This window comes from Pezoporus occidentalis, unplaced genomic scaffold, assembly GCF_034315485.1.
Source record: "Pezoporus occidentalis ecotype Australia unplaced genomic scaffold, CSIRO_AGI_Poc_V1 ctg13, whole genome shotgun sequence".
NCBI classification, from domain to species: Eukaryota; Metazoa; Chordata; class Aves; order Psittaciformes; family Psittacidae; genus Pezoporus; species Pezoporus occidentalis.
This window is the reverse complement of record NW_026913103.1, coordinates 15,779,170-15,805,966: the sequence shown is the minus strand read 5'-3', so window position 1 is coordinate 15,805,966 and position 26,797 is coordinate 15,779,170. Positions and strand designations below refer to the sequence as shown.

The 26,797-nt window shown below is 41.4% G+C and overlaps 2 protein-coding genes across 6 annotated transcripts in view; one reads left to right on the top strand and one right to left on the bottom strand.

Annotated features, from left to right (window-relative positions):
* The window catches only part of GRIK2 (glutamate ionotropic receptor kainate type subunit 2), a 405,127-nt gene extending 383,075 nt beyond the window's left edge, over window positions 1–22,052 (bottom strand). The window contains exons 1-2 of one of the 5 annotated variants that reach the window (XM_062608486.1): window positions 21,760–22,052; window positions 16,124–16,518 (exon numbers count right to left, since the gene is read on the bottom strand). In XM_062608486.1, the coding sequence (XP_062464470.1) occupies window positions 16,124–16,238 (115 nt within the window). In that variant the 5' untranslated portion in view covers window positions 16,239–16,518; window positions 21,760–22,052. Of the gene's footprint in view, window positions 1–12,333; window positions 12,355–16,123; window positions 16,519–21,759 lie in introns of those variants that run through there. The other 4 variants (XM_062608483.1, XM_062608485.1, XM_062608484.1 and 1 more) reach the window with 4 other exon arrangements.
* LOC134158493 (uncharacterized) overlaps window positions 1–26,797 on the top strand; it is a 494,286-nt gene that overhangs the window by 417,624 nt on the left and 49,865 nt on the right. The window lies entirely within an intron of this gene.

The window sequence follows — 26,797 nt, the reverse complement described above, 5'->3', positions numbered from 1 at the left end:
AACTGGGGAAGGGGACAAGGTTGCCAAACACACATTACTTACAACATCCTTCTACTAGTTTCATAAGTAAAAACAGCACTCAGAATTTTTTAAAATTTTCTGTGTGGTATTTTTTTTTAATCTATCATTTCATATGGAAACCTATCATCTATCATGACCACATGTTTTTCAAAGTACATGGAGGAATTTTATATTAGTACTGTTAGAAGCTGCTTTTTTTTATTATTATTAAACAGGATTTACCAGCATTCTTTTCAAATAATATCAATAAGAAAAAAAATAATTTTTCAGCAGTTATGAGCATCCCAAAAAGACAACTGTGCATAACTATCAGTAGATTCCTGAGAACCACTGTCTGTCATTCAGGTATGGTACTCACTTCAATCTATGGTCTTCTTAAATTAATATTTTAACATAACTGCAATTTCTCTCTTGAAAGCTGAGGGGGACTTTTTACAAGAGCATGTATTGACAGGACAAGGGGGAATGGCTTTGAACTGAAAGAAGGTAGATTTAGATTAGATGTTAGAAAAAGAGTGGTGAAACACTGGCACAGGTCACCCAGAGAAGCTGTGGATGCCCCATCCCTTGAAGTGTTCAATGCCAGATTGGATGGGGCTTTGAGCAATCTGGTCTAGTGGAATGTGTCCCTGCCACTGGCAGGCAGGGTGGGACTGGATCCCGCCAACTCAAACCATTCTAAGATTTGTCTGGTCACTGGCAACATTTGTCTGTTTTTTTTAGTTAGCATCCAGTCAAACAAGCAAGCTCACGGGAGATCCGTTTCAAGAATGGCTATATCAGATAACACAAGATTCTTGAGCAGGGATTCTTGAGGTTTATTTTATGAATTATTATGAATCATATCATAATTGTGCCATTAGCCTCATACACAGCTATACTTGTAGTCCTTTTTATTTCATCCAAATGAAATATTTCTAGAAAACTGGCACATGAAGAATCTTGGCATATGTATGCAAACTCTTTAACTTCCCACATGTAATTCATGAGGTACACAAACACAGTGTCCTTAGTAAGGCGTCAACAACTTCATTACTTTTTCCGTGAAGATACTGAGAGATAAAATCATATTGCTTTATTTTGTGGAACTACTGAGTCAATTGCCTTTCTGGGCTTTGGACTCTCAACAGCCAGTGGGCAGCTGTAGGATTATTTTGAATAGCCTTTCTCCCATAGAGGTAATGATGCAAGTGATCTATTGATCTAACAAAGGCCAATAATTCTTTTCTTGTGACACAGTAATGTTTCTCATCGGCAGAGTTTGATTATAGCATGAAACCATGCTCTCCAGTTTCTGTGTTCTTAAAACAGTAGCTTTCCAGTCTCTAAATCAGTAATATCATTGACCAGAAGGAAAGAAATAACTTTGTTTTTTCTTTAATATATAAGGTAAAATTACTTTTATCTCCAAGTTTCCATTTTAACCCTAGCTGAACAGGTTCTTCTGAGAGAAGTAAGGCAAAAAACTGACAAGTTGGATACACACTTCTGTAATTAGAAATACCATTATCCACATCTCTCCATTTCAATAGCACTCAAGTGCTAGCACTAAAAAACTTGTCAAGACACTGTTTAGTATTTTACCTGGGGATCTCCAATGATAATTTTATATTCTTCCTTGCCACATATCATTTGTTATTTACATTGTATTTAACTGTTATTTTAAATTTCTCTTTTCTTCTACAGTATCTAATGGTTTCTCATTACTTCATTCATATATGAAGGCTGCACCATTTGTTCCTTAACCTTTGTTATCTTAATCTCCAGTAACAGCACAGTAGCTCACTGACATCACTTTCTATATTCTCTGACTATGCATGTTATAGAGATCATAAGAATGATCATAAAGTAGCATGGAAAATAACCATTTTTCCAACATACATTACCCTGTATCCAAAAAGTGCAACAGTCAAAATTTAAGGGAAAGGAAAAGAAAACAAGGGAAACAGAATAATTCTTACTATGATTTCTCCTTCTTTCCACTTTTACTTACTTAGGGACTCACAGAACCAGAACTAGTGATAATGTTACTAGAGACCTTTCTTCCTTAAATGTATGCAATTGCTGAGGGGGTGAGAACCAGAACACTCTCTGGCAATGAATTACATAATTTTCTTCATTATTATTCGTACTTCCTTTCATTGTTTAAAACAACCTACCTAAAAACCTATGAATTATAATATTCTTTTATTAAAAAAAGTTAATAACTTAGTCTACTTTCGCTGTTTTCAAGATTTTCTACATTTCTAGAAAGACTATCTTCAAATAATAAGTTCATATTTTTATCAGTTCCAGACCCCTTTACGTTTTTTTTCTCTGAATTTGCTTAGCATGAACAGCTCAACCATCTTTAGTGTGACACCAAAGCAAACATGTTCTGGTTTTCGGAAGTTTTACTTTTTGCCAAAATAGACAAAATGATCTTCCATGGATTACTTCATCGTCAGAGCTAAGTGAACTCTAAAACATAAGCTAATATTTAGTCACTTCCTTCAGCTTCTTGGGTTTTTTAAATTGTGGTTCAACAGGATGATCCATGGATGTAAAATCCCTTCTGGCTTTGCACCTATTGACCATATTTTGTGAAATTACTCGTGTGTGCAAGCTTTTGTGGAAATTGTGCCTAATCAAATATGGAAGTAATAAAGACTCTTCTGTCTCCTCAGGAGTTCCCCTAATTCCTCAGCAAACAACTACAACACTGATCCTTGGCATACCAACAGCACCTTATAATGAAGGCCCAGAAAATAAACCTAAAGGTTTGATGCGGTGCTGTCGTTTTAGGCTACCCTAAATAAGAAATTAAATTGCAGCAGAAATTAACTTTAATAATATCTACTGATTTATGTGACTGCTAGTCACACCTAGTAATACTGTCATAATTACCTCCTCTTAAAACAGTAGTGAAAGTAAGTTGCTATGGGTCTCACACAGAGGCAGATCTACTCTCTAAATGAAAATTTCCCTTACACTAAGAAAATTGCTCCATGGCAAATCGAGTTGACACGTTAACAAGTACCATTTCCACATTCTTAGCAGTAGGGGGTGAGGATTGTGTTGAATGCATAAGAACACATATATATCCAGAACTTTATTCACATAACTTAAGGGTTTTTTTTCTTAGGATAGAAAATTCTGAAGTGTTCTCTTTTTTCCCCATCATGAATATGCTTGACTTTGTGTGGGTTTTGCTGAATTTCATAACATCTTTCTTGAAAATCTTTTGTTTTCATGACCACTTTGAAAATATTCATGAAGATCACACCATGTGAGAACAGATTCTTCACAGCTCTTTGCTATCCCAGGCTCACACTACTTGTCAGGAAGCAGATGGATAGTCCTTATGAGTCCTACCATCAAAGACCCCAATGTACCCTCAGGCAATTCTCCTGGTTTATGTTAAAGACAATTTAGCAAAGGAGACATATTCCCTCTTTTTTTCCTTTTCTCCACCACCCCCTACATTTGGGCCACAGGACAGCAGGAAAATATATGCACGTGCACACATTCACACAGGGCTGGTCTTGCAAGACTATTGGCGCCCAGTTTCTTTCTTCTATTCACAAAGATACTGTGTCAATCTGAAATGACTGACAAACAAGATAATAAAAAGACTTATCAAAAGTCCAATAGCCTATTGTTAATATGACTTAGTGAAAATATTGCTGTTTATTTTTGTAAGTATATAACCAGAGTGGAGCGAGGCAGCTTTTAATTTTCTGTCCTTATAACCATCAGATGGACTCTAATGAGTAAGAAACTAGTATGTAGCTGTCCTGGGTTCAGCAGTAGCAGTCATTTTTCTCCTACTTAGTAGCTGGTGCAGTGCACCATCCTGGGAACAGCGCTGATACTTTTAATTGTTGCTAAGTAATGTTTACGCTGATCAAGGACTCTGATCAGTCTCTCATGCTCTGCCAGGGAGGAGGGGAAGCCGGGAGGAAGCAGAGACCCAAACTAACCAAAGAGGTATTCCATACCACAGCACATCATGCCCAGTATATAAACTGGGGGGAGTTACATGGAAGGCCCAGATTGCTGCTTGGGTAGGGCTAGGTATCAGTCAGCAAGTGGTGAGAAACTGTATCCTCTCCCCTTGTTATTGCCCTTATCATTATTATCATTCATGGTAGCAGTAGTTTTTTGTGTCATACCTTAGTTACTAAACTATTCTTATCTCAACCCATGGGAGTTACATTCTTTCAGTTCTCCCCATCCCTCCAGGAGTGGCGGAAGGAAGAAGGAGAGAAGAAGGGGAGTCAGCAAGCTGCTGGGTGGTTCTGTTACAGGCTGGGCTTCAACCACAATAGTAGTGCAACCCCAAAGTAGAAAGGATTTATTTTTTGTAATGGTCTGTGATAACAGAGGAGGGGGGAAAATGTTTCAAAAACACACACTGCAACTTCTTTACAAACTAAAAGATGACAAGAAAGTAAAGGAAATCGATGTGAACATCTCCTGTGCCCACAGGACAGCTAGACACAAGAGTTTTACCAAACTCAAGCATCTTCCTATGAATCAAAAGTGTGAAAAATACTCTGAAAAGCAACCCATGCTGTTTATATGAGAATATGGCATAGTCTTACCTCAAGTTCCGACAAACACAATGTTTAATGAACTTTAACAATCACAGAAGGATACAAATGCATAGCTAAATTTGAGGTCTCCCATATCTGGACATAAAAGATGACAAATGAGTAGTACTGAAGATTTTGTGACTAGCTAATGTTGATTTGATGTTTAAATCTAATTTTTCATTGTTTAGGTAGGTTTGCAAAAACATTAGGAAGTCTGATTTAATGCTTTTTTGAACACATTTTTCTTAGCTGTATCACAGCCACAAAGTAAGTTTCTGCAGACATATTAAATGCCATGAATGACAGAGTCTGTCGAGATCTGAAGAGATAATCCTTAATAATAGTCATATTTTATAGTCTTTCCTTCTCAAGGACATTCAAACACATATAGCAGTACCAAAAGCAAGTCATGTATCTTCCACAAATTTCCATATTCTTTCTTCAGCTGCTTACAGATGAAGCAGGCACAGGGCTTACCACTTCTCCTGAACTGACCCCGTGTACGTTTCCCTCAAGGCTAAGAAAAGATCAAATCTGGGCATAAATTCTTTAGCTATGTTTTTATGTAAAAATTATACTTGCTATCCCATAACAAGCAAAGGGATTTAACTGGGCAAATTCTTAATTTACAAAGCTAAAGCTATACCTTCTTTTTGGTATTATTAGATCATTTTGCCAAGTATCATCTTTATGTTTGGAAAAAAAAATCCTACTATTTGCACAGCTGTATATGGCCTTTTTGCATTTTTTTGCATTAATGCTTCTCAATTTCTTTCTGCACTATTTGTTCATCACTGATGGTATTTAATTTATCTGCATTATTATTCTCAAACCACCTCCATACTACCTATAAGCTTTTTCTTTTTTGTTTTAGTGCAGTCAGGGTTATCTGGGAGAATGTGTAAGTAGTTCAGTGTCTAAAATAGGCCAGCATCTCAGGGCACCAAGGAACTGTTAGAAAAAAAAAAAAAAAAAAAAAAACAGAAAAAAAAAACAAACAAAACAGAAAAGCACTGCTCAGAAAATGGACTGATTCAAAAGCATAGTTGTAAAAAATTACCAAAACATACTCCCTCTGTATTAATATGCATTCTGTTAAAAGAAAAACCTTCACATTTGTCATCCAATTAGTTACAACCGGTCACTGGCTTTACATTTCTATTTTGCACAGTAATCATTTCAAGTACCAGCTTCAGAGAGTGAAGTATCAAAAGCTTATTGCTACATGTACTAGAGAGAAGCATATAAAGAAACATATATAGGTGCAATATAACGCCAGAAACACTAGATTTTTCCAAACAAGAACATAGAAATATTTTTCCAGTTAATAATTCTGCATTTAAAAGAATAGTAGATGGTTTAGGGTCCTTTTTCAATTTAAATTTAAAAAAAAATTTAAAAATGGAAGTATAGTAAGCCATGAAAACTGTAACAATCAAAAAAACAATAGTGTTAGAAAACAGGTTCCCTAGGGCTCAGTCCTTATATTGGTCCTTGTTAAATGGTAAAACATGAAGCAGGAATATTGAATTTTAATACTCAAATGCATGCTGATATTTTTTAATTGTTCTGCATGATTTTTTGAAAGAATTTCAGTTATTGAAATGTATAAAATGTGATCATACATATTCCTGTTAATAAATATAAACCCTAAAATTACAATGATGAAGCATTTTAAAAGAAAATTATTTCTCCTCAATTAGGGTACCCTGTATGATTTTAATTTCCCTAATATACCTTTTTACCTAATTCTTTAACAAGTAACATGGAGTTCCTTTTAAAGATTTTCTGCTTTGTAGGATAAATGTTGCAAAATTTATTGCTTTACAAAATACCTTCTGTTTACAGAAAATACGTAAAGTACAAGGAAAGACAGATTCTAGAATGAACTCCTTAGCTAATGTAAACCAGCACAGATGGCTTGACTGGAAGAGCACTATGACATTCAGCATCATTATGGACCTAATCATACATATTAGGAAGAATAGTCTATCACTAACTCATCCAGGCAATGACTATACCTAGGATAAACAGACAGATTTTCATAGGCATTAACATAATGACTTAATTTTAGCATTAAAAAGGTCTATAACTAGAGGAGAGCCATGAGGATGAGAAAGTGGTTGGAGAGTCTCCCATACAAAGACAGGCTAAGAAAGCTGGGGCCATTCAGCCTGGAGAAGAAAAGGCTAAGCAGAGATCTCATAACAGCCTTCCAGTATCTGAAGAGGCACTACGAGATTGCTAGAGAGGGACTCTTCATCAGGGACTGTAGTGATAGTACAAGGGTTCAGACTTAAAAAGGGAAGATTTAGGTTAGATATAAGGAAGAAATTTTTTACTGTGAGAGTGGTGAGGCACTGGAACAGGTTGATCAAGGAAGTTGTAAATGCTCCATCCCTGGCAGTGTTCAAGGCCATGTTGGACAGGGTCTTGGTCAATCCAGCCTAGTGTGAGGTGTCCTTGCCCATGGCAGGGGGTTTGAACTAGATGATCTTAAGGTCCTTTCCAACACTAGTTATTCTGTGATTTTATGATTCTAAGATTCTTTTTCTAAAGTGTCCTCCAATTCGCAGCTCTGATTCTTATTTTGTACTAACAGAAGCCACCAACCTGAACAGAAAGTTATAGTAGGATCAGACTTAAAGTGTGCTACAATTTTTTTTTTATTTCAATATTTGATCCAGAAATTATAGTTGTAAATAGATCCATAAGTTATAGTTGTGAACAACTGCATATAAGTAACTTTACAAAGTACACACAGATTTCATATCATCAAATAAAAAAACCACTAACATAAATTAACTTAGCATTAAACTACTAAGGACTCTATTTCTCTGACAACCTAGGGAGTAGATATTGACTTATAATCAAACACCAACTCTGAAAATATAGATGGGAACAGAAGATTTAATTGTTTTACAGGAAGAACAACTGCTTTCTTCAAGTTTTTACAATGTGAAATGTTGCGGTAGGACTTAAAAATATTTGCTTACATGTTTAAAAAAAAAAAAAAGGAAAAAGTGAAAGTTATAAATTTGACCACTGTGAGCTATGAGACTCAGATTTTCTTGTAAATGTTTCATGCTTACTAGCACAATTATTTTTACTAGGGACTGTTTGGTAAGTCATGCCCTAATTGTGCAACTTTTATGTAATAGCATAAACATTAGCTGATTGATACAGCTGATATATGTTTAGCTCCTGAGCTGACTGAAGTAGCTGGTATACATTTAGATCCTGGAGGACTAAAGCCCAAATGGATGGAAAGTTCAAGTATAAAATAAACCTTAATAAATTTACCCTGATTCTTACCTACTAAGTGTGTATATGCACATGAAGGAGAATTTGAATAAAAGTCCTTTAAATTCAGTATCAGTTACCTTATGAAGCCATTTTAAAGTAATAGCTATTTTTATATTCAGAGAAATATGACACCTGAAACATTTTACTGGAGAAACAGAAAGAGCTAAATGTGAAGATAGCATTCTCTTCCAAAGATAAAGTAGATCTGCATCATTTAAAGCAAGCTTGATAAATTTTACTCTATAAACTCCTGCAAAGAAACTAATCAGTTTGTTCAAAAACAAGTCCTTATTTACAGAGCTGATTAAGATTCCCTGTTGTGATAGCAAGGACCACTTATTTGCTAGCAGAGCAAGTGAGCAGCTTCTGTTTCAGCTTTTTTTTTTCTAATATCAGGAAGAAACTGTTTATCCATTAACATATTTTATCTTCCCCTTTTAAATTCCTATCTAAACATTAAAGCCTGGGGAGAAAACAAAGATCCGTACTCAATCCACTTTCACTCTTTCCATATTGCTGATGCCATGAAAGCCATGGTACATCTAGCCTAACTTTTGCCATGTGAAAGTTATCCAGCCCAAGCCAACCTTGTCTAAATCTTCTACCTCCTTCAGTCTCCAAATACTGCAGGGGAGGCCTAAGGTTTGGCTTGGACTAGAAGTTTAGATATTAGACAGAGATTAGGCCATTCAGGGTTTTTAATTTTCTCATGTAGTTTCCCAGAAAGTTAGAAAAGTGAAGACTTCCCCAAAAGGACCAGAAAAACAACATTCAAACATACATTCCTCTTTTGAATAGATAGGTAACTAATCATTTCCAATTCAGCTATTAAAAAGGAAAAAGAGGAAGTGAGAGAAGGGATAAAATGATCCAAGGTGCAAAAGTTGGTGGTTTATTGTTTGGGATTTTGTTTTTTTTTTAAAGGTGCATTGGTCTTTCAAAATTGTTTTGCCCACCCAGAAGGCAACATTATTTTTTCCATTCATCTGTAAAAATACAGCATGTATCATTTAGTACTTTTAAGATTTAGCTACACGCATTGAAATCAGATAGAGTGTTTATATATTTAGGAAACATTAGAGACAAAGAGAAAATTATTAAAATAGAAGGAAAAAAAGCAAAAAAAAAAGCCATTATACATTAAATTAAAAACCTTGTCAGGTTTCTGACAGCATAGTAAGCTCTCCCTGGACTGTTTTTCTGTCAGAGTGTTACTGAGCCTAATATAAGAATTAGTGATTCTAACAGCCTGGGGAACTCATGCTGAAATATTGACAGACATTTTCAACATTCCTAGTTCAACTGACTTTCAAATCCCAGTCACCACTTTCTTGAGGGGTGTTTAAAGAGTTTGGGAATGGAAATACAAATATAATAAAATAGACATTCAGCTGATGTAAATCAATATAATTCCCCAGATACACAGATGAAATTCTGTAAGACCCATACATGAATTAACCTTCTGATGCTTCATAACAAAACCTGTTGTCTAAAGAAAAACGTTATCTAAGGACTACAGTGTAGCTATGCTTTAAACTAGCCCTGCTGTAGACACTAGTTACCATACTAGCAAGTAACCTGTTTTTCTATAACCCACAGAAATTGAAACAGACATTTTTACATAATATATTTATAAAGTGTTTCATTTGAAAGATACATCAAACAAAGATACCAAACACATTCCTAGATGAGATACTGTACTTCAGTAGCACTTTGGAAAGACTGCACAGGAATAATTTTCAAGGAAGTTTGAATCCAGGCTGACCCAAAACACTCAACATTTTGATCCAAGCATATCTTTGCAGGATACGTAAAAAGAGCGGTCTTGAACCCTGCACTTATATGTCGCTTCTAATAAGAAGAGCTTTTTAGCTTTAATTTGTTAAGAATTATTTTTTTAATGAAATTAAGAATACATTTTAGGGGCTTCTCTTTAGTGTTCTGCATAGTACTACAATACCATCTAATTTACCCAGGAGCTGGCTGAGCTCCAGTAATCAGAATACGTTAACATGTTTATTCTGTACCCTGCATTACTGAAAGCTTTGGTTGTTAAAACTGAAGGCACTATATAAACCTAAGACAATTATTACTTTATAATAAAGGAGCCAAAAGACTCAGAGGGCAAGGCTGGGGAGGAGGTGGCACAAAACTGTAAGTATTAATATGGCAGTGGTCTTTGATTCACCATATTCCAATTCAGATGTGACAGCATAACGACATTATGTTATCATATTGCTTAATCTAATCTTTCAATATGCATTACAGCATAACATTATAAAAAGCTTACTCGGGAAACATTAATTTGCCTTGCAGATCAAGGAGTATGGAAGTAAGGCACCTTCTAGTTTCTCTTTTGCATTATTGACAGAACATCTAGTAATTGTTCCTCTGAAAGAGGTTAAAGAGGATGAAAGTTAAATCTCAGAAACTGACAAGCTAAATATATTTAAGTACGAGAAAAAGACCTGCTGTTATTTGCAATAACTACAACATATTTGGGTGTGTTTTGTTGGTTGTTTTTCTGCTGTTTTTTTTTTTTTTTTTTTTTTATATCAAGGGGATTTTATGTTGGGCAAAATAATAATATATATAGAAAAAAATAAAAACACTCTACTATTTGAGTTTAGGAAAATCTTTTTCCTTCTCTGGTTCCTTATCTGCAGTGATAGAAACCATTTCATTCATCAACTACGTGTAAATGGGAGGAATTACTCGAACTTTGCATCACTTCAAAAGACAAGGAGCAGTCAGTAAGAAATGAGTTACACTCCTCAGCATCCAATCTATCAGACAATTGTACGAAAAGCATTTTACAAGGCTAGTGGTGTTCCAAACACTGAGTGAAAGGATCTGAGGATATTGCAGAAAGCCCACATGGATGAAAACTTTCTTAACCTACATTAAACCTTGATAATGCAATAATGAGTCTTTTAAAGGGATAATTCTAATTCCCCTATCTAGTGCAATAAAGACTGTATACAAATAATCTGCTTTGCCCTTTCAAATAAACTCATCCGGGACATTCTATGTAGTCAGCACCCTGAATGAGTCATTAAAATTCTTGTTCTGTAAGAGGTGTGTGCAGCGCACCGTTGTTTCTAAATTCCATTAAATCCAAACGGTCTTTATCGCCCCACGACCACTGTGACTTCAATCAGCCAATTTAATTACCTTACAAAATTGTCAGCAGAAGCAGAAAAGAAAAACTGGAAGGCAGTGACGTTATCAAATTGAAATCTTCCTCTGTGCTGTTTAATCTAGACCAGTCAATAACAATGCTTTGCAACTCCTTGCTGCCTTCCGGAGGCTCTTAACCTTACTTTTCTTTCAAAGATTTGTGTTGTTGTTTATAACACTAATTTCGAACTCCTTTCTGTGAGGATGTTAACATGTACTGAAAGCTTCCTGTCCTTGGCAGTAAAATTTTCACAGGCTATAAATGCTCGAATTACCAAGACACAGACCACTCAGGGCTGCCACAACAAGTGTTTGGTTTGCAGATTTTCATCACACTCTTGATCTGAAGGCAGGCTGCCTTCCCCACTAAAGCTAGATATGTACATTTTCTCATTTCTCTCTTAAATACAGGCAGAAAGGTTACCTCCTTCCACTAACAGGGTACTAGTGCAAAATCCAAAGAAAGTATACATCCAGGAGAGCTAATGCAGATTCTGCCTAGGAAAACCCTACATGATTACCCAGCAGGTACTTTTCACTTGAATTTGTCTCATACCCTTTAGCACACAGCTAGCTCTCACTGCTTTTCCACGATTTTTTTCTGAATTTAAAGGCTACTATGTAAAAATGGTCAGCCAAGACCCAGAAACACGTGTTTTGAAAGCAGCTGGCAGCTGCAGGAACAGTGGACACCATCAACTGGCCTCTTCTCTGGTTTTGCCATGCTCGATCTCATAAAAAAACATCATGTCGGAATAAACTCAATCTGCTTGAGCCAAAGAAACTCGGCTAAAAATTGTGCCAGGTGAAACCCGCGCTACATATTCAGGGAGGAAAACTCCGGTGTGTAGCAATTCCCCTCTTCAGGTTCCCAAGATAGACTTGAGAAAAAAGATTGGGTTTTTTTTAAATCTCAAAGATTACATATGGATTTTTGTTTTGTTGTTGTTATTATTATTATTTTATGGAGGGCAGCATGAAAGTGCTAGGCTTTGTAAGAGTTTGGGGGAATTGGTTTTTAGTTGTTTTTTTTTTTGTTTGGGTGTTTTGGGTTTGGGTTTTTTTTTAGTGGCAAAAGAAGTCAGTAGTAGAAAGCGTTTCTGATAAGAAGTAAAACTTCTCTATTTGTTCCTTGAAAAGTGCTCTCCTCTCTTTTTTTGTTTTCTTTGCTTTTTGAGCTGGAAGAAGAAACACACACGCTTTCCATTATAGTTCATTGTAACCCACAATATTCAGCTTCCTTTCTCACGTGTTTGAAGTCAGGCAACTCCGAAGCAACAAAAAGTCAACATTACAGACATGAGCCTTTTCTTTTCTTCACCCTTCTTTATGAATGTGCTGAAGAAAAAAAGTACCTCACAAAGTGAGTTAACACTTATGAGGCCGGTGAGCCCCCTGCAGTGGAGGTCTTCAGTCTTTCACACTTCCATTAATAATGAGTTACCTGAGAGAGAATAAGGAAACGCAATGGCCGAACCACTTTCATGGATCCTTCCTCACACCTTGGCTGAAGGAGTGATGAATTGCTCACAGCAGAAGAGACAAGGCCCGAAAAGGGCGATTTAAATAAAGGACGGTACTTCAGAATGCTCTAGATTTTAACAAACATTGATTTCAACAATCACACCCCTTGTAAGAACAACTAAGAAGGGTGTTTAAGCACCCAGGGCTCTTTCTGCCTTGGGCAAGGCAAGGGAAGGGAAGAGAAGGGATGGGGAGGGGAGGGGAGGAGAGGATTTCTCAAGACACAGGTGAGCAGTTACTGAGTCATTAACAGCTCTTAATGACTTGTTAATTCAGTTTTATGGGGTAAAGTGCTGGGATGCTCCCACGGAGGTAAAGGTAGAAGCAAGAGAGTCTACCTCGCTTCTGGACGTGGTCAGGCAGCCCGCCGTGCCCAGCGGTACCGGGAGGTGGGGGCGCTGGGCAGAGCTGGGCTGTGGATTTGCCAACCTACTGGCTGTTTGTGAGGAGCCGCGGCCCCTAACCCGTTCTTACACTGGAGTGACTGAAAGTGATCCCCGATAACAGAACGGATGTGCCCCACGGTCACGTATTCTGGCTTTTGTACGATGCCAAGAGATAAGGAAAAGGTTTCCATCACACTTAACACAGCGGAGGGACAAATACTAGGCTGCTGCTTTTCTCCTTTGTCACGATGGGACCTGTCCTTTTATCCGCAGCCTTTTCTGGGCTTGTTTATGGGAGGCTCGGAAGAAAGAGCAAGGGAGAGAACTTGGCCTCACACCCCATGGAGGGCGCCGGTGTGATGCCCAAATTCCATGTTGCCCAAATACCCTACAGCAGCAGTAGGCGGAGGTCCAGATGCCTGAGTGCCGCTGGGGAAGGAATTGTGCCTCTCCCCATGTTTGTTCTATAAGAAACAGGCAAAAATAACCTCCCGCATTTGTCAGATTACCCAGGCTGCTCGCGTTTCCTGTACAGTTGCGAAAAGGTAGCTTGAGAGCGAGAAAGAGGGAGCGAAAGGACATGCTGGCTAGTCCCAACACTGAAAGGAGCCGTGGGAAGGACAATGCGAATGTAGTTATTTTGCACAGGATGAATGAGGGGGCTGGAGCTCTGGCAAGATTCAAGCTCTCCCCTGTTGCCATAGCGCTGCTGGCTGGGGAAGAAGAGCGGGAGCTGGCAAGCTGCCTTCTGCAGGGGAGCTCCTCACCTCCCGCTTCTCCTCGGGAAGGACTTCACGGGATGGCACCGGCATCCCGTCCTCCTGGTCGCAAGGACATCCCGAAGGGACAGATAGCACGGGAACCCAGAAGGGGCGACGAGGAATTCCCTTCTCGGAAATAACCAAAGCTTTTCCACAGCTCACTCCCTGCCCCTTTCCTCCTTCCCGCAGTGCTCCACTCAAAGGCGGAGATGCCAGTCCCTGGCGAAGGAGCAAGAGTTCTCTCGCGGTCAGAGTCACGCCAGGTCTGGGCTATGCTAAATCCATACTACTTAAACCAGAGATGTACAACAGGCTCAGCTGAGCAGGGCAAAAGTCTTCCTTGTGCTCTCTCACATCTAACATTTTCCATATTAAAATAAAGCCTCCAACTGTTTCCTACCTGCTTCTAGGGCTTAGAGATGGGTTGGTGACAGTTCTTTTGGAAGACACAACAAAGCATGAGGAGATTCAGAAACGGACTCGTACTTCTCTGCTACAAGTAATGTAGTGAGCACCACCCGTTAACCGAGCGTGTCCCCAGGAGGTCACCGGGAAAGGACGTTAATCCTCTGGTGGGCAAGTCGCCGGGTCCCGCTGTGCCAGTTCCTCAGCCATGAGTTATTTATCGAGTCTGATCATCACCAAAGCGTTGCTCTCCAGGGCTCTCTGTATAGGTACACGGGACTAGCAATTCGGGGAGAATGCTAATCTAAAGGAGGAAAACCCACCTCTTTCTGACGGTGTGGACAGGAAGACGTTTGTTTACACAGCTACCCTTGAAAGTAATTCAGGTTCACAGAACCCGACCCTCGGCACCGGTTAGAAACCCCAGTTCGTGGAAAGACAGCCGGACAGTGCCAACTACAGACAAGCCAGCTCTAATTTCACGGACATGATTACGGATTAGACTGAATGCAAAATAAAGCCTGCGATGATATATGGAACCGCTTAGCTATGTCCAAACAAACCAGCATTCCTGAAGACGGTTGCTAAGAGCAACGTACTTGAAGCACCACCTTTAGACCAGATGGAAGCAGAAAAGAAGTGCTACCAGGAATTCAGCACACGAGATCGATAACAGCCTGGTGACGTTTTCACCATTACCCATCTCACTCTCCACGTAATAGTGGGGGGAAGTGGACTGGCGGGGGTGTGTTAAACACAGTTAGATACAAACCAAGGCACTACTCCCAGGCGAATAGAAGACCTTTCAGTGCACTGCAGAAATGGATGTAGCAACTGCTACAGTTTATCACGGCCAGAGCGAATGCGGGAGATCCGCTCTTTCCTGCTCCCGCCGTGCTGTCGGTAGGTATGGAGCATGCCGCTTGCCTGGGGAAGCACCTTTCAGTCGGTTCCCCCACCCCCCACCCCGCGCCACTCCCCGCGGAGCGCGGCGCTCCGCCCGCCGTGCCCGGGGGTCGCGAAGGCGGGCGCAGAGATCCCTCCGTGGCTCTCCTCGGAGGGCTTTCCCTGGGCGCACAGCCCGCTCGGACCCGTGTTTAACTTTCATCTCTGTTCTCCCTCACTGCGAGACTTTTATAAGGGATAGAGCGGCTGAGATCTCTCCCTCACTTTCTCCCTTACACACACGTACACGCGGGCGTGTACACAGGCAGAGCTTTTAGGCAAGTTTCATAGTCCAGCTAGGATAGTCTTTAAATAGTAAAACCGCTCTACTCCCCTTGATTTTTCCTAGATCTTCTGATCTATGAATATTCCTTTTCTTATATTTTGTTTTTCCCCCCAGGGGAGAAACTTCTACAACTTTCCTCGCATAGAAAAGTGGTGGATTTCAAACGTATCGCAAAGGCTCTTTCACCGTTCAAGACATAAATCAGTTCTTTCCTGACCCTAAGCGCCACTGTAAGTGGCAAGCAGGTAGGCAGGCGCTTCGAGGGAAATCAGCCCCAGAGTCTGAAATCCCAGTTTCGCTCCCACGCGGGATTGGCTCGTGTGGACCGGGGACAAGAGACCGAAACTTAACAACTAGTTGACAGGTTTTTAACGGATCAAGCACTGTATTAGCCATGCTTTCCACTACTATGGGAACAAAAAAGGCACATTAAGAGAAAGCCACGCAAGCCGCGCAGAGCCTTAGGCGAACGTGTTTGCCAGTCATTTTTCTCTCTATTGTTATTCTAATTATAATCATCGTGCCGTTACTACGGCTACAATGAGCTGCAGCGACAGAAAAAAAACACGCAGCAATTCATCCCTCTGGATGCAAAATAAACACGGACTTTAGTGCCTGACTCCGGCGGCACGTCCCAGCGCCCTCTCCCCCAGCACTCCCTTCCGAGGCAATCCCTACGTAAACCACATTCAGGTTTAAAAGCACAATGAAAAAAGTGTCGAGAAATCTTACCAAATCTTAACACATGTGTAGTTCCTTGAGAATATCCAATCCACAGTAAGCAAAAAAGGAGTCTAATGGTGCATCTGAAGACTGAATTACTTAGAATAGGGGAAATAATCTTCATGATGTTTCTATGCACACACTCGCTGCCTTACTTCCCCCTTCTAAGCCGTCAGGTTTCCCGGTAGGGTGAGAATAAGGATACGTAAACTGATGGCCCTCAGACACAATCACGGCATGGTCACAGAGACAGGAGAGAGTCTACGCTTCCCAAACCCATTAGCAATCCCTTCATGTTCTTCATTCACTGCGCCAAGGAGCAACCTTCAACTGCAAGGAATGGTGGGACATCCATGTTAGTCGGCGGAGAATCCTTGAGAAATCCAAACACACACAATGTCCAGCTGAGTAACCTGGGAGGCAAGAAAGGAGGAAAATCAATAGGTAATCCAGCTCGAGAAATCGCTGAGGTATCGCCACACAGTGAACACCAGCCGTTTCAGTGGCGAAGCTTTTGCTGTGCTCCCATTCTACTGCACTGCTGCACAGCTTCTGACGCGAAGCCAAGATTAAGTGAGAGAAATTGAGATAGCTCTTCTCTTCTTAAGGCTGCCTGCCAGACAGCCTTCCCAATTTCTGTTATGCAAGCAATCTGATCGCCTAGCCTTGTTGGAGGGAAAAAAAAAAAAAACAACCGCCCGGTTTTCTTTACATGCTTCTAATTGCTATTAGGATTTGTGTTGCTCTGAACAATAGCTATAAGGGTCTGTAGCGGCGGGCGGGGGGGGGGGGTAGGAGGGCTATAGGGGAGAAGAGAATCGGTTGTATAAAACTCAATTCATGCATTTTAATAGCTGACTGAGTGGAAATCATTTAGGTTTAGAGTTATGAAAGAGAAGGCTGACAATAAAGTCAAGCAGGTTATTGGAGTAACATTTAGAGGAAAAAAAATAATTTCACTATTACTCATGCTAATGCATGAAATAAGGTAAATGCAGTGGTTTGTATACTGACTGTCCTTAGGAACTTGCTCCAGACTCAGTTATTCCAGAGCACGAGTCTGCTTGTGCGAGGTAAACAGGAATCAGCAGCACTAGGACAGCCTTGCTGAAGTGAAATGAACCTGTTTCACTCAACTTGCTTGAAACTGCAATGTTGCTTAAAAAGGCAGTAACTTGGAGATTTAGCAATTGATGTTTTGGTCTCTATTCTGCGACTCTCTTATTTTGCACTCTGCTTTCCTTTCACTCCAGTATTATGGAAATATTGCTGTTCCTCACTGTCCTGAGAAGTCTGTGTAGTTTGTCATTTTGCAGTCCTCAGTGAAAACAACAGCACTTCCGAGTTTGATAATGGAATACTGAGTTTGTATCTGCAAATACAGCCACAGACTTTAGTCTTTTGCCCAGGTGTTCCAAAGAAGATAAACTCACTCTGTGGACTACCTGAGATTTTCCTTGGAAATACAGTCAGTTGTGTGCCTGATCCATTAAAATACATTGAACCAGGACTGTCAGACTTTGTGATCTAAGTGAAGCTTTTGCTGAACCCACTTAAGCTTTGTTACAAACATTAAAAGATAATTCCTAGAATCCCCACCAGGAAAATGAATTAATTTTACTCTACATTCTGCCTACAGACATCTTTTGTCTCCTTTATCTCTCTCCCTGCCTTTTATTACTAAAGAAAATATCACGGAGAGACCTCCCCCATAGATACATGCAGATGAACACAGAATAAACCTGACTTTACAGAAACAAATACAGAAAATGCCACGCTAATGAGAACACTGTAGAACCTATCAGGAGTAGAGCATGGCAGAGATGAGTTGCAGCTTCTTCTTAAATAACATCTATATATTGTAGACATGTAAATAAGTAACAGCAGCATTTAAGTTATAACCTGTAACATTGGTGCTATGTATCACTAGAAGTGTTAGCAATTCACGGTAACTTTTTATCATTATGGCTTACTGATTTCCTCTGCATGCATTTACTTAAAACACTGTAAAACACTGATGAAAAGAAATGTATAATCTGCCAAGGTATTATTAAACATCATTGATTTTTGTTTCTAAGATGGAGGCATAACTGCAGTGTCAAAAATAAGTATCATGAATGGCTAGTTCTGCAGTCTAGCAGGGAATTCAATCAGAGGATTTGAGTATTGGAGCACATTAAAAAGAGCACCTAGTGTTAAAAGCAAGGATATCTAGCGACTCCTTCAGTTCACAGTTAGAATATCTCCCGGTAAAAATGCAGAGAGATTATTTTTCTTGTATTTTCTATTTTGTTTATTCTCTTTTATTCGTTCGTATTTTATCTTAGTCCAAGGAGAAATAAACCCAACACAAGTGAATACTGTGAACATTCATTGATTCCCTCCTCTTTCCCCTGGTTTTCCTGAAATAAAGGATGCTAGGCATCTTTAGATACGTTTTAAATTGTGAGTGCTGAGATGTAGCTTCCTGTATAAACGATTTAATTTTTTTAATTTAGTTTTGGTGAGAATTTAAAAAAATATAATATTCAAAATACTATATTCATAGTCAGCTTTAGAACATTAGACAAGACAAACTTTGGGCAAAGTAACTCCTGTTATCAGTCTGATTTTCTAAGGTGTCTTAAAAAAATAAATAATACAGCTACCTGTAATCTATACCCAACTCAGTCAGCACCTAACTCACTGAGGCATTTATAAAGGGGATCATAAGACGACTTAATTCCTTTTACTATTAAATATGCAGCAGCCCACTCTGCAAACCCTGGTTGCCTTGCCCAAGTCTCAGGCCGAGTTTCGCTTCCCGCGCATCTCGCTTCCCGCATCCCGCCGCCGGCGGCGGCCTCAGCACTGCGGACAGCGCCCTGCGCGGACCCTTCAGTACCGCGGAGAGCGCCCCCAAACCTGCCACAGGGCTCCCGCCGCAGGCCCTTGTAGGTGTGGAAACGCCAGTCTGCTTCCCTTCCAGTCACTTCACAGCACGGAAAACAAATTGAAATATGTTATCGGCTTTTTTTAAGGCACATATTATACTGTCGATTATGTTAGCTGGCTATTTCATGGCATTCTACAGGTTCAGACGGTGTACCACTCTTCTTATCTGCTGCAACGCATTGCTTCCTGCTCTGTATTGACATACCTCACCCTTTCTTTCAAAGCCTACCTCCCACCTTGAAAGAAAATTGTAGTTAAACCAGAATTATTTCCTCAAGAATATCAGTTCCTTATCAAAAAGTAAATCTTGCAAGACTTCAGATGTTTAGAAATATTTGGTGACTAAATATTTGGTGACTGAAGATCACTTATAGACTATACAATTAAGTAAAGATGCTGACTTTACCACCCTAGATTCTTTCTCTGTTGATTAGACTTTAGCTTAATTTCTCCTTTGGGGAAGGGAGGGAAAAGGAAGTGTAACCTTTGAAGAGAAACTTTTGTCCACCCTTCAGAATGATTTCAATATGAAAGAAGGTAAAGGTTTTTAATGCCTTGCATATTTTCTTCCCTGTGAGACATACAGTTCAAAGTTTGGAAATCTGTAATAAAATGCTGTACTGGAGAAGCTGGTCTTGTGTTTTGGGGGCTTGTCACCACTGCTACACAGTTCTTTTCAGATTAAAGTCTATGAAACTGCCCTCCACACTTCAGTGGCCAGCAACTGGGATATCTACAATTCCTTGAATAAATGTTTTTATCTGTTTTACATTTTGGTCATCTATCATAGACATGGTGATAACACATCTTTAATTTTCAAGGACCATGATCAAATGGCACGAAAAACAGTATTTCCCAGCTATAGACCAGGAAAGAAGAACAGACAATCTGAGGCCTTTAAATCTTTTCTGGGTAATAAAAGTCCACTAAATTTTAAGGTATGTGTCAGGTGTAAATGGTGATCTTATGTATATAAAGTTTCATTTGGAAAGGAGAGATACATGATTCTGATTAACTTACTTATTATATAGAGTGCTTTTTTCTTCAGACCTTATTCTTACGTGCTGTTATCACAGTAAAAGTTAACCCAGTTCCAGCTAGCTGCCACCTACTGGGATGTACAGTTTTACCATATTACTTTAAAAAAAAATGTCTTTCATTTTCAGGTCATAGCTGTGCCTGTAAGAATCTATAAGATTTTTACATCAGTTAATCTGGTGTTTTGTTCTCTCCCAACAATAACTGATATATATTTACTATGTGTATAACATGCAGCCCCCAAAGCTTTGTTTCTTGGACATTTTTCAGCAAATGCTTGCAAACGCTTCTCGTTCACATGCCACCACAGTCCTCCTGCTGTTGCAGTCTGGTGTGAGGAGAGCCATAGCTTACCATAACACTTGATCAGCATCTCCAGATCTTCAGAAACAAGTACTGCAGCTTTGCTGACAAAGCAGCAACACAGTCCTCCCTTTTTAAACGTTTGCCAAAGTAGTCAAATTAATGTTGATATTATAATTTAAAAACACACTGTCATCCACTTGTACTTCACTCCCGTCAGCTATAAAAACCATAGGTTCTCCTCTGTCTGTTATTAGGTCAGCTCAAATTTACAACCAAGTTTCTGCTGCACTCATAATTAATTACATTTTAAGATGGTAATTAATTTTTAGCTAGTGGAAGGACGTGTATTCTAATTAACAAACTGAGCATTCAATAGGCTTACTTGTTCAGGCACTTTGGAGTATCACAGCAATACACTTTCCTAGCAGGTTTTAAGCTACAAGAACAAACATTAATGACAGCTACAGATCAGCCTTTCCTCCCCTCAGTATGCTTTGGGACTGGGGAAGCTGTGAGAGATTTGGGGAGGAGAAGTAGGATGTTTAATGTTTTCCATGCTTTACTCTCCAAAAAGTTTCTAAGAAGAGCGTGAAGATGCGGTTTCATTAGTGTATGCATTCCTTTTCAGTGCACACACGGGTCTTGCAATCATGCCTCCGCTCCGTAGGCAGGAATGTCTTTTGTTTCACATAGAGAACGTCAGCGCCCAGGCTGAGTTAGCGATGGATGCTTAACCAAAGAATGCTGAATTTGTTAAGAAATAAATGACAGGATTGCTGACAAGCCCAAAGAGGGGCTAGCTGTGCCTTTGGGAGAGATAAAAGGGGAGGCCGGGGAGACGAGAGTGTAGGGGTAGGAGCTTCAGACGGTTATCCACCCACAACTCTAGCAAAGTTAGAGCCCGTTTCTCACCTCCGCTTCTCCAGGAGAGCGGGGGAAACATCCTTAAGGCTGCCGGCTCGGTCGCCCTGGGCCCGGCCCTGGAGCAGCGCTCCAGCTGTGGGGGCAGTTCCGAGCTCCGGCAGGAGCCCGGCTGGATCATCGGTAGCTGCGCTGCCTTGTCCTCCCGGCTCCGCTCCCCACCTCCAGCGTCTGCGGTGCAGAGCAAAGGAGGGAGGAAGGAGGAGAGAGGTTTTCTTGCTCCACAGGAAGAGCAGACCAGGGCGGCAGTAGTCGGCCAGCCCAGCAGCGCTTGGGTCCGCCACCTCAGCGCCCGCCTTTGCCCGAAGACACCTGGCCGAGAGACACCGCGGTGTTCGGCTCTACAGGGAAGCTGCTCGTGCCGCTTCCCTGCCCCGACTCCCCCCGCAGCCCCTCACTTGCATGCAACCCGTCTGGCCGTGGCGGCCAGCCGGAGACCCCGGGACATCCTCCTACCTTGAGCTGCGGGCGGGAAAGCGGGGAGGGAGAGGAAGGCGGGGTAAGGAAGGGCGGTGGCAGGACGCCGGGGACTGCTCGGGTTGCGGTGCAGCTGGCGTCCGGGCACCACTGACGGCGGCAGCAAGCGGCGGCCGAGCGATGGAGGGAGGGAACGAGAAAGGGAGGGAGAGAGGAGGGAGAAAGGGAGGGGAGAAGGATGGAAAGAAGGACAGAGATCCGCCTCCTGTCGGGAGCGCTGCACAGCGCCCTTTAAAGGAGCAGAAAGCCGCTTTATCCGCGGCTGCCGCTGCTGACTCCCCTCAACGCCTCGCCTCGCCGCCGCCCGTCCGCCAACCCTGCTGGCCACCGCACGGTTGACGGCACCGCACGGCCACCGCACCATGGGCGGGCGCAAAGCAGAAGCGCTCCCACCCTGATCACTCTCCGACCCCCACAACACCCTCGGCGGAGGAGCCCAGCTCGTTCGGCGGCGAATTTCCAGGGCTTTAAAAGGCCGAGCTCCTAATGGGGGTCCCCCGATCCTGTTCTGTAAACATGGGGATGCTGGATACTGCGGCCTTGCGAATCGGCTCTCGGAGACCCCTGAGCGTCTTCATTTTGCCCCGTGGGTGATAGAGGGGGAGGATGTGGCAGAGCGCGAAGCGCCCCTACCGCAGCCTGCAGGGGGGAGAGGAGGAAGGGGGCTGAGAAAAGTGCCTCTCGACTCCTTCATGCTGAAACTCGCCTGTTCCCTCTCCTTCCCTGGACTAGCGGGGACTGAGCTCGGGTACATTTTCCCCCACCCCATCCAGGCTAGAAGGAGGTCCGGGGCGGGAGGGAGAAACCTCTTGTGAGCAAGGAGGGCGAGCTCGTCCTGTGGGAGCCACGACCGCCTATGCCCTCTCCCACCCCCCCACCCCTCCTCCCGACTCGCTCCTAAGCGGCAGTACTGCGGAAAAGGGGCTTTGACAGTAGGGCCCAGGCCTCCCTAATGAGCCGGGGTGTGAAATGGCCCCTTTTTCTGCGGGATTGCCAGTGCTTCCCTCGGTCGCCCAGTTAGCGCTAGTCCTGCCGCGCCCCAGGCGTCTGCTTCTCGCTTTTTCCCTTCAAGGCTAGGACATGCCTTGAAGCGCGGCAGGATTTCACTTGCGTCTCCCTTTCACCCCTTAACCTTCCCGACGGCTAATCTCCAGGCAGGCATGCTGTGCAGTTTGGCAGAAAAATCCCCGTTCCCTTGCCTTTCCCTCACGGAAAATTCCCGTTCCCAGATCCTCGGGGGAGCGCTGCCTGCACTCCATAAAGGATGCTCAGGAGTTGCCCCTCTTTATTTACTCAAGCGATAAGCTAGGGAGCCCTGGTTATCGGGGGCTGGAGAGAAGGGAAGACGACGAAGAGTGTAGAAGAGATAGGGCTGAAGTGGGTGGGGGTTGGTGACTGAAAAGCTCCTGTAATTAAGTAAACAGCAGAGTTGTTGTGCGAAGTAAATAAATAGTCAATGGTCCCATTGTAGAGCCGAGCGCAGGCGGTGCAGACCGCTATGGGCTCGCCGCGCTTGTGCTCTAGTCGTTGTGACTTGCAGCTTAATCGGCCTAGCAGCACATCCCTTAATTACTTGCAACGCGCTTCCATGGCCGACAGAAAATTCATTAGTCAGTTCATTTGCCTGAAGCTGTAATGGAGATAACTCTTGTAAAAAAAAAACGCTCAGCTAGAGAAAAGCGCCTCCCGCCGCGTTGGGAGGCTAAGGGAACCGGGAGGAGGTGCCACGCCGAGAGCTGCGGCTGCTTCTGGGGCAGCTGAGCGGGACGACGTGGCGGAAAGCGACCGAGGGAAAGAGATCGCCATCTGGGTGACCAAGTAATTGATCTTCACGATCTCTGGGAAGGCAAGGAGGGTTGACGCTGCGGCCAGGCAAAGGGTGGGAAGCTTTTGAGGTAGGATGAGCAGACATTTGTGCAAGCAGCAGATCGGGGGTTCCGTCCCTCTTCTATCGCTGGCTGCATTTGTGCTGATAGTATCCAGTGTTTTCTGACCAGAGCTCAGAGAACAAGGCAAACTAAAAAATATGTGACCCAAAGGTGTCTTTCTAAGATGAAAGAAAGGAAGGCAGGTGAAGAAAAGGTATGTGGCATTTCAGTCCTCAGAATGGTTCTAATATTGCAGATAGACTGTGTAATCATGTAAACATTTCACCTCAACTACACCGATGCAGAGTCTTTTCCCTTGTTGCCTGGGTTACATTTCCGTCCAGACATGGAAGCCTCAATGCTTTCCTTAGCCAGCAACAGTTTACACAGACTCAGGTCCTCCCTCAAACAGGTAAGAAGGTCTCAGTGTCACCAGTCCTGTTATCAACATGGGATATTTAGGGAGTTATTACTCAAATGAAGAAAGTTGTATCAGGAAAATTGGAACAGCAAGCTTAAGATCACACTGCAAGTCAGTGACATAATGGGAAAACATTCCGGAATTCCCTTTTCTCAGGCTTTGAGTACTGCAAACCCCCAAATTTCAATGCTGACAAAGTTTACTATTATGTTTCTTCCTAGTTACACTGTGTGAATTTTGAATTTTATCAGTATTGACCACCAGAAAAAAACATATAGGAAAACACGGGCCCAGTTTGGCAGTATTCAAAATAAGGTGTGCCAGAATATTTGTCATAAAAGGTCTTGGACTCTTACAAGAGAAAACCACACACCCCCTCCCCCAAAAAAATCAAACAAAACCTAAAGCAAAATATTATATGGGTTCACTTGGTTTTCCAAGCATTGTTTCTAAATATGTAGAATGAAATATTCTGAGTTTATCACATTCCCATCCCATTAGATGCATTTACACCTCAGAGTTAGAAGTAATGACCCTTGTAGCCTATTTCTTTTAAGATTGTCCATATTAAATTTCCTAAGGATGGCAGATAAATTCTTTTTCCACAGAATTTTATCCCTAGTACTCAGTACATCTGAATATTTAATACTATTTTTCTTTCCTGCTTTATCTTTCAGTTTGAGTCAGCTATGATAATGTAAACACTGACAGAATTTAAGACCTTTCAAAACTTTCCATGGATTTTTTTTTTCATTTTATTTTATTTTATTATCTTTTAAATGCCAGAGCTACAAAGACTCCAAACCAACCAAAATAATCTCCTAGGGATTCCAGATGCTAAGGCTCAACAGCTCTAAGCAAATTCTGTCCAAATTAATGACCTAAAATTGAGTACTAACACTTCTTCAAGATGAGTGGTTCAGAGCTTGTGCCCTGCCACAGAAAACACTGAAGCAAATTTTTGGAGTTTCAGATTGCAGTCAACTGAATATTTTGTTCTTCCTGCCTTGGCCTGTTTGGCCAAAGAAAGTCCTCCCAAGTTTTGGTTCTTCACAGCTGGCTGCAGCTTTTAATGATGACCTTGTATAGTCTTATTCCTGGTCAAACTGGCTGCATGCATCAAATCCGGTCCCTTCAAACAGAAGAGTGAGCCAAAGCAGGATGGAAGGACAAAAAAAAAAAAAAAATGTCTGTCTAGAAGAAATAAAAATCTGTTCTTGCTTCATCCACTTGAGGGAGACAATGAGCCATAGGTTACATCACTATGTCAGTTTGATGGATCAAAAAATTGAACTTTCAATTTATGAGGGATTTGTACCCATTGAGTGTTATCAGTAATTTTAAAAGTACTTGCCTGTGTAACACCGCAGGCACAAGGTTTCTCATAGCATTCATCGATCTGTAAATCTGACAGTTTTCTTCTCTCTCATTACTGTCTAGCAAGATGGGATCATCTAATGACTTTCACTGATAGGTCCTAGGCAAGAATGTCTAGAGCCATTCCAGACGATATCAAATAACTCTGTAATTAATATCTCATGTTAGAAAAACCTGGCCTAATCCAAGGTTTACATGTTTATTCACTTTATGTTTCAGAGATACACTAAAGTCCATTAAATTACTAACAGGCTTAAAATATTACACTACTAAGAGCCATAAACTAGTAAAAAATTTCCCTGAGTCTGAATAACTTTGACTATAGAGGCATGGCTTGGACATTTTTTTTTTTTTATGCCAGCCACAATACAGTGCACAATATTCTCCAATGGATTGCCATATTTTGCAGTCTTCCAATGAAGGCTTTCATGAATTAGCAATCCTTATTGTTGCAAAATTCTGATGTTTGCCTTTCACAGATTTATGCAATTGACACTCATCACTCTTCTTCTTACCTGCAGTGGACATAGGGTTGTGTTTATTCCTTTCTCTAAAAACACCTTCTGAACATCTAAAGAAATATTATGCAGGAAGCTAGATATCACTCCTATCTTCAAAAAAGGCAAGAAGGACACAGGGAGCTTCTGTACAATCAGCCCCACGTCAATTCCTGGAAAGATAATGGAGTGGCGAACCCTAAAAAACATTCCCAGGAACACAAAGGATAAGAAAATCATTATGACTAGTCAGTATGGATTCACCAAGGGGAAGTCAAATTTGACCAGCTTGATAAACATTTAAAATTGTCTGGCTTGGTGTCTGAGGAGAGAGCATTGGATATTGCCTACCTCAGCTTCAGTAAGGATTTCAACACTATTTCCCACAAGACCCTCATGAAGAAGCTGTTGATGTATGGGCTGGATGAGCAGACAGTGAGGTAGAAAACTGACTGAATGTGAAGCAGCTTGGCAGAAAAAGACCTTGGCGGACACAAAGTTGAACATGAGTCAGAAATGTGCCATTGTGGCAAAGAAGACTGATGGTATCTTGCACTGCATTAGAAGAAGTGCTGCCAGCAGGTTGAGGGAGGTGATCTTTTGCCTCTACTTAGTACTGGTGAGACCACACCTAAGTACTGTATAGTACTGTATTCAGTTCTGGACTCCCCAGTACAAGAAACACATGGACAAACTAGAAACTGTCTAACAAAGTGAGATGGTCAAGGGACTGAAACATCTGCCAGATGAGGAAAGGCTGAAAAAGCTGGAATTGGTTAGCCTGGAGAAAAGATGCCACAGGGAGGATCTTATCAATGTGTATAAATACCCGAAAGGAGAGTGC